This window comes from Enoplosus armatus, chromosome 12 (assembly GCF_043641665.1).
Source record: "Enoplosus armatus isolate fEnoArm2 chromosome 12, fEnoArm2.hap1, whole genome shotgun sequence".
In the NCBI taxonomy this organism is placed as follows: Eukaryota; Metazoa; Chordata; class Actinopteri; order Centrarchiformes; family Enoplosidae; genus Enoplosus; species Enoplosus armatus.
This window is the reverse complement of record NC_092191.1, coordinates 1893018-1904213: the sequence shown is the minus strand read 5'-3', so window position 1 is coordinate 1904213 and position 11196 is coordinate 1893018. Positions and strand designations below refer to the sequence as shown.

Sequence of the window (11196 nt, the reverse complement as noted above, 5' to 3'; positions counted from 1 at the left end):
TGAGTGCGAGGACATTAATAAAGAGTAATAACAATAAAGTTTTTGACAAGTTGATGAATGCTGTTGTTAGCCTGCTAGCCATGCTAGCTCCTGCAGTTTATGTTTACAGCATTATCCATGCTATCTAAATGTAACTTGGCAAAATCCGGTGTGACCGCACCTTAAGAGCTCAAGGGAGCTACTGGCCCCTTTTACACAGCCTGTTTAAAACTACGAACATGGAATGGGGGGGGCATTGTTTTTCTGTCGTTAAGCCAGCAGCAGAGGTAGTAAAAGAGCCGACTTGACTTCTGTGTGAAATGGGTGAGCCGACACACATGAGTTAGTACCTCTTTCTGCTCTTCTGCTTTTAGTCAGCATTACAGGGATGACTCATGAAACTTCTTTCACTTCAATATCACAACTTAAAGTATTGAAAATGAGTAATTCTGCACAATTAGGCATGCATCACAAGTTAAATTTCAAGAAATGTTGCATACTTCTGATATAATGCATTACACCCCTGAAATCAGGTTACGGTATTTATAAAAACATGCTAATGTGACAGGTGTACAGGTTGTTGTATGCATCACACACTCTGACAGCTCTGTAATAAGAGTCTTTCTCGGTTTTACTGCCTTTAAGCCATGTCAGTGGGAGTTGAACAATTACAAGTTGAGAACAAGAACTTCAAGATACAACTTTAATGGTGAATTTATTTTTCTCATACTTAAATACAAATTTCCTTTGAGATTAGGCTGGGGTGTGCAAGCATTAGCTGCCATTAAAGGTACTAAGGCAAAACAGTGACATTTAAATCATTTAATCAGGTTTATTTATATAGCACTTGCAAGTGTGACAATCTCAGAAATTTAACACAAGAGTAACTAGTGTGTTTATAGTGCAGCCAAACAAACTCACGTTGTTTTAATAAAGAAGTCAATAAATAATCTGTCCCTTCACATCATGCCGTGAGCAATTTCATTCTGCACACAGTGCGAGTAGTTTTTCTCACAACAGCACAGTGAATGGAGTTGGTTACTTTACTGAGTCGCCTGCAGCTCTTCATCTAACAGCTCACTGTGGCTGCTCCTTCTTGCTTCATTACTCCATGCAATGTTGAAAACTAATCCACAGTGAAAAATGCTGAAAATAACCATGTCTTGACACATTTTCAGTGAATGATTACTTTCAACCTTGACTGCGTTGCAATAAAAGTCACCCCAGGTTTCACCAGTTGTACATTGTTAAGAAGAAGCTGCAGCAGTTAGCATTAGCAGTAACTTATTAAAGCTCTGACAAACTGATAGATCAGTTGAAATTACAAACAGTAAGGCTGGATTACATCGTTTCCTGTGAATCTGTTGTGCATAGGTAGGTCATTTGAATCGCATGCGGAAATGGCAGAATCCACCACTAACAATGAAAACTACTCTATATATAGATGGTCTGATTAATCAAAATAAATCAATCAATATGATGAAGTGACAGTGTGTCAGCCCAGGAAAGTTGTCCAACGTTGTCCAAGTTTTTGGTGCATTGAGGGAAAGGGGTGGAACTTATGATTGGTCAGTCCCGTTCCCTCTTCTCGCCCTCTTTTCCATCTTCCTCTCCTGCTCTATCTACGCTGAGCAGGCTTCTTCTGTGGTTTTATCATTTGTGGTGCTGCCCTGTTCTTCCTCTCTTGTCATTCTGCAACAACACAGGCGGACCAGCAGCTTGTCAACAGCCCCTTTCCTCATAAAAACATATAGAACCAGGTCTGCAAGAGGACTGAACTGAAGGAATGATAAGTAAAAACCAGAGTCACTGACAATATGAGAAAAGCCCAGGAGCCAAATGACCCAGGGCAAAAACAGCATTGTGTAGTTTAGCAGCACCACGACTAAAGTTCCTACGATTCGCCGTTTTTCTTTAAGAGGGACACAAATGGCCGCAGACAGGGCTTTGAGGGTCCCAGCCAGGGAGAAGACGAGCAGGGGGAAGGGGATGAGAAGCAAGACAGAGCGGCAAATGACCGGGTGCAAGATGTTAGGTGTTAGCAGTGCAATAAGGAACTCGATGATACTTAAGACCCAGACTATAATGGAGACCATCACAGAGAGCTTGACACTTCGTCTGAAGCGGTACCACAGTGGGCAGGCGATGACCAAATACCTGCAATACAGGATAGATGGAGAACTAGCCAGTCAGAATATTTGTCACATTTCTGGCTTTCACAATATTTTTTTTAAAAATAATTCTCATGCGCACACACTACCTACCTTTCCAGGGCGACACACACCATGAAACCAACACTGGCAATCACACCGATGAAGTAGATGCATTTAGAGGCAATGAAGATTATAGATTTCCTGGGTTCAGCCACCCAGATCACTAAGCAGCATATCTGGATGAGGTCTGAGACCAGGAGGTTGATCACATAGACTGGCGCAACATGGTCATCTCGCACCTGCAGTTAGAGTGAAGGATGAAAAAGGCAGCAGGGAATGACCGGTCTATCACACGTATTAAAAAAATTAGCAGTGAGCGAAAGTTTTTCTGCTATGTACACATCATACTGGCTGCACTTTTGCTGTTTTGGACAGCAACGGTTACTATGTCACTGTCGCGATGCAGATTTCTACATACAAGGAAGCTTGATAATTCTTTACATACCATCGAATACAGAGCGTAGATGGCCAGTAAGGTCACTGGAAAACCTATACAGATCACAATCCACGCAATCACATATGTGACTGCTGACAAATCATTGCTCTTGTAAAAGTCAAACTCTTCAAAAATGGTATAATTTCCAAAGTCATAATCATAGTAATACAGGTCGCTGTCATTGTAGTCGTAGAAGTAGTCGTAGTCGTAGAAAGTGTCCATTCCTCACAGTGTGACCTGTTGTTTAAAATAACAAAGAAAAGGGCAACAGGTGTGTTAGGATCTACTCATTTTTTTCCTACCAAATACATAACCTCCAAGTTTTGAAGCACAATCCACACAAACGTGCTGACAATGCACAACACCTAAAAATAAAAGCGCTGTGAACCAAACCACTGTCTGACCCTCAGCACAAATAACATTACTGTGAATGCATCGTGTATACTATCTAAGTTCCGTTATTAGGGCATGTGTCCCCGCAGATTAATTTACAAGTGTTGACAATAAAGGAATAAAATTGGAATAATATAGACAAATAAAAATGTGTCCAAAGAAGTTCCTGCTTAAGATTTTATGTATGCTAAATAGTAAAATGCCATAAAACTTACTGGTTAAGCACTGCTGCAGCACCACTGAACATCCCCTGTGCAGCAGTGAAAGGGAGAAAAATTACACACCACAGCTTCCTCTTTTTTTTTTTCTTGCTATTATTTTGCAAGTGTAACTGCCTGACAGTGTCGAGACAGCACTGCAGAACAGGCGGACCACATTGGGGAGGATGCAGCCATCACTCAGACCTCTTGATTAGTCCTGTTTGTTTCAGTCTACCTTTGTTGATCTTGTCAGGAGAGATTTCATGACTGCTGTGAACTCTCCCTGCGGGGAACAGTGGAATGCTCATCATAACCATCTGCGTTCTTCTAAAGCTTAAGAAAAAATGATTTTCTTCAATTTGGAACCTGAGTCTTCTACACTACAGTTAAAATCACCACGCCAACTGCCTTTGAAAATAGGGTGTATGCCAATTCCCTTATTTGATCTTAGTATAGTTATATAGTATATATAGATAGTTTTGATCTGTACAGTGTGAGGATAGAAGTCACAGGTTCAGGCCACGCAAAAAATCGTCTATCTAGCCTGCAAACTGACATTTTTCAGGCAAGTTAGATAAGACGGAGACTTTAGCAGGAAAGCTAATTGTAATAATGTTGCTCAAAGTCTGTGGCTCTTGCTTTGTGTAGCAGGCTGCTGTTTAGCTGTTAGTTTGTGTGACTGTCCCCTTATGAAAAAACATAAAACACTGATGTCACTGCTTAATGCAAAGATTTGACTGTATGGAAACAATCCATCCATCTCTCCATCTCTAAGAACTAATGGTATTCTAGTGGTATTTACTAGTGGTAAATGAATGCAAAGGTAGGGGGTGCCATCATGAAACCAAAACATAACTTTCTCTCTCTGGTTTGTGATTTCACCTCAAAGAGTATGGGGTCATTTACGGAGCAGATGTGCATGCTACAGCATCAAGGAAGAAAAGCAACTTAATTTTTAGACACTAACCCTACAACCTATTCAGCATTAATGTTGTTGCTGAGCCCACAACACATGATATTAGTAATAACACACAGTGCTGCCTGTTAATCTACGTCTTCGTCTTCTGAACAGATATCAAATTGTGCTTGTTAAATATTATGTGCATTTCCTGCTATAAAGATGTAGTTGATTAGGTTTCATCACGTCCTTGTCTTCCTCTGATATTTGCACTGAAAATGCACAGAACCTTTTCACCATTCATTTTATGAGGGAGGACTGAGTGAAAGCAAAGCAATAATACCCTGAATTCAACACACAGCACTTAAAAAGGGAAAACAGACATTTACAATGCGTATGCGTAGTACACCAGTAAGACAGACATAATCATCAAGAGATATGTTATTTTAACAAAACATCTTCCTGCATTTTTCATTCTGATGGCCATTTTGGACCTCTTGTCCTTGTTATAATTGTTAGCATTAAATATACTGTCTATCCATAAAGTGACTTCACCATTGCCTCTACACCAGTATATTCATCAAAAGGAGGAATGCTATACATTTCACTTGCAATCCTGTTTTACCGTGTCTGCTTCTCAAAGTATGGACAAATGTAGGGAAGGATAAAACTCCTCAATGCACCTCATTCATAAGTCAATTTACACAAATGCGTCTCCCAAATGAATACATGTAAATGTGAATGTAAACTACACCAGATACTCAAGCAGAACTGTTACAGTCTTAACTACTTTGAATTAGGACTGTATGTTGGTGTAAATGGATTTTTATTTTATACAGCTCATCAAATACCTTAGAAATAACTTTTTGCTTTTAGAAATCACGTTATCTTCTGAAAATCCATTTTTGTAGTTCACCAAGTGTCATCCTGCAGAAAGCCAAGGTATTTAAATAAATAGTGCGAAAGTTTAGGAGATATACTTTTTACTTATTAGATCTCAGTTGGTAATCAGGTAGAGTTTAAAAAGGGGAAACATACAGTAGGCTTTAACAAATTTATGTTAAAAACATCTTATTGCGACTGTCCCTGTCACACTTTATCATTTCAGACCCAAATTATTGTCTAAAAAAGTCTAAGAACTTTAAGAGTTATGAGAAAACATAATTTGGTCATTTGAGAAAAACTGAAAATGGCTCCCAGGTCGGGTTTGACTTTATGTTGATATAGACAATAGAGATTTCTCAAACAGCAGAGATAAAACACCAAAAATAAAACAAAGATAAACACATGGTGTGTGGTTTAGTTTATCATTTGTACAAAATATAATACAAAAAGCACAACAAATACAGTTTTGGATAGGCATACATCAGTTGTAACTAAGAAAAAGTAAACAACGAAATGAAAATGGTTATGAGGGACCAAACAACATATTTTATTTACAAGGTTGAAGTTGAAGCCATCTCAGTGAACCAAGTCTGCCCAAACATTTCCCAGCAACCAGTGCTCCCACAGCAGAGTGTGAACAATGCTTCCTTTTATCTACAGTCAGGTGTCGTATTGGAAATCGTATCAGCAGATGACAGAATGTGTCTTGTCTCTATCCTTTCTGTTGGCCTACATTTCTCCTTTCTCTCTCTCCCTGTTTCTCTGCCTACATGAAGCCGACTGTGTGCATGTTGTCATCATTCACACTGTTGGTGTGTTGATATCATCGCTGTCCGTTCTGCAGCAACACACAGAGGCCAAAAGCTTGTCTACGGCCCCTTTCCTCATGAAAACATACAGCAATAAGTCTGCAAGAGGACTCAATTTAAGAGACACAAAAGACAGGTTGGTGAGGGTGTAGTTATAGCTGACGTAGGTAATGGCAATGGGCAGGAACAGCAGCGTGTAAATAAGCAGCACCAGGACCAAAATTCCCACAATCCGTCTCTTTTCGTCAGAGGGGACCGAGACGGAAGCAGACAGGGCTCTGATGGTCCCACACAGGAAGAATATGAACAGTGGGAGGGGGAGGAGGAAAAAGACGGCAGAGATGATTTCTGTGGCGTTTAAATCATCCCAGAAAAAGAAAGTGAGGAGATAAACAAGAGGAATGGTCCAGACCATGACACAGACCATCACAGAAATCTTGATGGATCGTCTGAAGCGGTACCACAGTGGGCGGGTGATGAGCAAATACCTGTAATACAAGATGGACACTTAGTCTCTAAAGAGCTTCAGAGTTATATAGTAATATGATGGTCAGACACAGAAGTAGCTACACACATACTGGACAAGCTACCTTTCCAGGGCGACACACACCATGAAGCAAACACTGGCAATCACACCAAAGTAGTAAATGTTATAGGAGATGTAATGTATATTCCAAATCTCAGGCCGTGCCACCTCAGCGATCATGAAGCAGAGCTGAATGAGGTCGGAAATGAGAAGGTTGATGACGTAGATCGGAGCAACATGATCCTTTCGCACCTGCAGGAAAAGAGCCACAGGGAGGTTTGTGGTGGGGAAAAGAAACATGCATTAAATATAAGTTCACATATAACTAACGAGCTGCACTTGTACATGTTTGAGCTAAATATTAAGTTGCTCACAATGACAGTCATGTTACCATGCTGATGTTAAGCAGGTCATGTTTGCCATCATAGTTTAGCATGTCAGTGCTAATTAGCACTGAACATGAAGTACAGCTGAGGCTGATGGTAAAGTCTGTATTTAATCATAAATCAAATTATTAGACAAATTAACATTGTTGACCTGATGATCACCAGAGTTATTATGATTCAACCTCTGGACACCATGAATGTGTGCATCTTTATTTATGGCAATCCATCTATTAGTTATCAAGACATTTCATTAAAAATCAAAAACATCAACCTCATGTTGGATCCAGGGTCAGATCCTTTACAGACGGACACATAACACGTACAATAAATATAGAAATCATAATGTACATACCATAGAATAAAGGGCATAGATGGCCAAGAGTGTCAAAGGAAGGCCGATACAAATGATTATGCATGTCACCACATGCACGATGAATTGAACTTTTTGGTGATAAGCAAAGAGCTTGAGAAATTTGTCATAATCTTCGTGGTTGAAGGTGGAGAAGTTGTGATTATAGCTTTTGTCCTGTGAGGTGAAGTTGTAGAAACTTGCCATTCTTCAGAGTGAAACCTGTTGTTTGAGAGATCAGGTTATTAAAAGGCAGCACGCTTTTTAATATCTATGTAACATTGTTCAGTGATATCACTGAAGCTGTGAGTAGCAAATACAATATAGTATATCCACAATCAAATAAAAAAATGCTGCGTCTTTTCAGTTTTATCATTCATATAAATATTCAGCCATATTCACTTTCATGACTCTTTTATCTTTAAGAAAAAGACAAATTTACCTTTGAAAGCTGCAATACCTCACCTGATTGAGTTCCCTACACCGACGTCTGATGCTTCGAGCTCTGCATCCAAACAGTCTGATAACAAGCAGTAGGTTCCTGATAATCGACACCTCCTCTTCTAAGGAAGAGAGCAAAACGTAGACAGATGCAAAGATGCATTACGCAGTGCAGATCTGCCGGTTAAATTTTGTGTAACCAGCACCAGACTGTTGCAATATAACCACAGAAACCCTCGTTTTTATGTGCACATCAAACTTGCCGTTTTGATGACTCACTTGTGCTGTAAATCAATAGGCGTGTTGGAGACTGACACATTAAAACAGTTCACAGAGTTCCACGAAAAACTGTGGCTTAAAACTTCTCTCTCCGCGCATGCAGCCTGTTACAGTCGCTCCTGTTTGTTTTCTTGTTTTTTCTTACTTTTCTCCTTTATTCCTTTTATTTAACTCAATACTTTTTAAGATACTGACTTGTGAAGTTGCGCCCTCTTTTTTTCACTCTGGAATTACTTTCATTCAAACATCGGACGGTCGCGCAGCAACTTCTGGGCAGCTTTGTTTACTCCAGAGATCAGCTGATCGCTCTGAAGACGGCCGGCTTGGAGACCATATCATCAGAGATCCCCGCTGAAATCTGGAGAAAAACACAGGACGCAGAGGGGGAACGAAGCGACGAGGGAAGAAAGGTGGGTCGAGACAGCAGAAGCTTCTGGAGAAGAGGAGATATAAGCCGTGTCTCCCCTCTCTCATCATGGGCAACGTGAGATCGCTGGCAAACAAGATGGACGAGCTGGCGGCGCTGGCCAGGAGTCAGAGGGAGTACCGGGAGTGTTGTTTAATGTGCTTTACGGAGACATGGCTGCACCAGGACATTCCCGACGACAACGTCTCCATCGACGGCGGTAAGCGTAAAGGAGGGGGGCTTGCCATTCAACTCGTGGTGCAATCCTTCCCACATCACCATCAAGGATCGTGTCTGTCGCCCGGACATTGAACTGTTGACTGTTGGACTCAGACCTTACTATTTGCCCAGGGAATTCTCACATGCCATTGTTGTGACTGTTTACACCCCCGGCGTGTGACGTCATTCACGCCGCCATAGCCCGTCTACAGACTCAACACCCGAATGCACTCATTGCTATTTCGTGACTTCAACCACGTCACCATGGCTAGGACACTTCCCACCTTCACTCAGTGTGTGAGCTGTCCCACTAGAGAGGAGAGGACCCTGGACTTGCTGTATGCTAACGTAAAGGATGCATACAGCTCCTCCCCCCTCCCCCCTCTGGGGAGGTCAGACCACCACCTAGTGCACCTCAACTCCTGTTATGTGCCTCTAGTCAAGAGCCTGCCTGCAACCACGAGGACAGTGAGGAGATGGTCGGAGGAGGCTTATGAGACACTTCAGGGATGTTTTGAGGTGACTGACTGGCAGGCGCTCTGTGAGCCGCATGGAGAGGACATTGATGGGCTCACAGAGTGCATCACAGACTACATCAACTTCTGTGTGGACTCCACTGTCCCAGCAAGGACTGTCCATTGTTATTCAAACAACAAGCCATGGGTGACAAAGGACATCAAGGCCATCCTGAATGAAAAGAAGAGGGCCTTCAGAGCTGGCAACAGAGACGAGGTGAGAACGATCCAGGGGGAACTGAAGGTGAAGATCAGGGAGGCCAAGGAGAAGTACAGGAGGAAGAACAACACCAGAGAGGTCTGGAGTGGAATGAGGACCATCACGGGTTACAGGCCGACCAACAGAGGAGCTGAAGGCAGTGTGGACCGGGCCAACGAACTGAATCTGTTTTTCTACAGATTTGACACTGTGAGCCCTGCTCAACCCCCCCATGACTCTTCTGCTGTCTGCCTCCAACCTTCACCTTTTCCTCTCCCCCCTCCCCCTCCTGCTCCTCACAGCCCCCCACCCCCCTGTGAGAGCTTTCCTCACACCTCGTTCCCCAGTCCCCAGGCTGACGGCACTCTTCAACCTGATGACTCCACCCCTCCCCCACCGGTCACCTCTACAATGTGCTTCACTGCCGACCATGTTAGAAGACAGCTGATGAGACTCCACTCCAGCAAGGCTGCAGGCCCTGATGGTGTCAGCCCCAGGGTGCTTAAAGCCTGTGCCCCCCAGCTATGTGGAGTACTTCACCATGTCTTCAACATGAGCCTGAGTCTCCAGAGGGTCCCCGTGCTGTGGAAGACATCCTGCCTCGTTCCTGTGCCGAAGACGCCACGACCCAGTGGCTCCAAGGACTACAGACCCGTGGCACTGACCTCCCACATCATGAAGACCCTGGAGAGACTCGTCCTGGAGGAGCTCCGGCCCTTGGTCAAGCCACACTCGGACCCCCTTCAGTTCGCCTACCAGCCCCGAATTGGAGTGGAGGATGCCATCATCTACCTGTTCAACCGCGTCTACGCCCACCTGGATAAGCCGGCGAGCACTGTGAGAGTCATGTTTTTTGACTTCTCCAGTGCGTTCAACACCATCCGTCCGGCTCTACTGGGTGAGAAGCTGACGGAGATGCAGGTGGATGCCCCCCTCGTGTCCTGGATTGTCAACTACCTGACTGGCAGACCACAGTATTACAACACTGTGTGTCAGACAGAGTGGTCAACAACACCGGGGACTGTCCTCTCTCCCTCCCTCTTCACCGTCTACACCACAGACTTCAGCTACTGCACTGAGACCTGCCATCTTCAGAAGGTTTCTGATGACTCAACAATAGTTGGATGTATCAGTGAGGGTGATGAGGAGGAGTACAGGGCTGCTGTGGACTACTTTGTCACATGGTAAGAGCAGAACCATCGACAGCTCAACGTGACAAAGACAAAGGAACTGACTGTTGATCTGAAGAGGAACAAGGCGCCGATGACCCCTGTTTCCATCCAGGGGGCCAGTGTGGACATTGTAGAGGATTGACATTGACAATAAACTGGACTGGGTAAAGACAACTAACGCCCTCTACAGGAAGGGCCGGAGCCGTCTCTATTTTCTGAGGCGGCTGAGGTCCTTCAACATCTGCCGGACTATGCTGAGGATGTTCTATGAGTCTGTGGTGGCCAGTGCTATCCTCTCATGCTGTTGCATGCTGGGGCAGCAGGCTGAGGGTGGCGGACTCCAACAGACTCAACAAACTGATCCGCAAGGCCAGTGACGTTGTGGGGGGTGGAGCTGGACTCTCTGATGGTGGTGTCAGAGTGAGAGGGTGTGAGAGACTTTTCATCAACACTCACATTGTCACAGAACTCTTTTTCATATCTCAGCTGTCATCATTTCCTGTGAAAATGCAAATATTACTATAAATACCTCCCAGTCGATTGATGTTGGGTCAGAACAATAGACAGAATAATAATAATAATAATAACAATAATAACAACAACAACAACAACAACAATAATAATTATAATAGAAGAAGAAGAAGAAGAAGAAGAAGAAGAAGAAGAAGAGGAATTTGTAAAAAAAAAAAGAAGCCTTTGTCAGTATGTTGTAGATATATGGACTCCGTCCCTGAAATGTCTGAACAACTGTACTAATTTCTTATTTATTGATTTCATACTTAATTATGCACGCTCTCATTTTCTTTCATTCTTTCTTCACCTTATTTTAATTCATTTAAAATACTGCATCTTTTTTGCATGCTTTTTAGCTATTTTGTCAAAATGTTGTCT

General features: G+C 43.0%; 1 protein-coding gene and 1 pseudogene across 1 annotated transcript; both read right to left on the bottom strand.

Moving 5' to 3' along the window:
* Positions 1–686: 686 nt before the first annotated feature.
* Positions 687–3266, bottom strand: LOC139294258 (G-protein coupled receptor 4-like). Its single transcript, XM_070916108.1, has 4 exons — positions 3237–3266; positions 2638–2865; positions 2244–2431; positions 687–2136 (listed from the first exon to the last, which is right to left on the bottom strand). The coding sequence occupies exons 2-4, from the start codon at positions 2848–2850 to the stop codon at positions 1602–1604; spliced, it is 936 nt and encodes a 311-aa protein (XP_070772209.1). The 5' UTR covers positions 2851–2865; positions 3237–3266; the 3' UTR covers positions 687–1601.
* A 2150-nt stretch (positions 3267–5416) lies between these two features.
* On the bottom strand, positions 5417–7553 carry LOC139294156 (G-protein coupled receptor 4-like; annotated as a pseudogene).
* Between the last annotated feature and the right edge of the window lie 3643 nt (positions 7554–11196).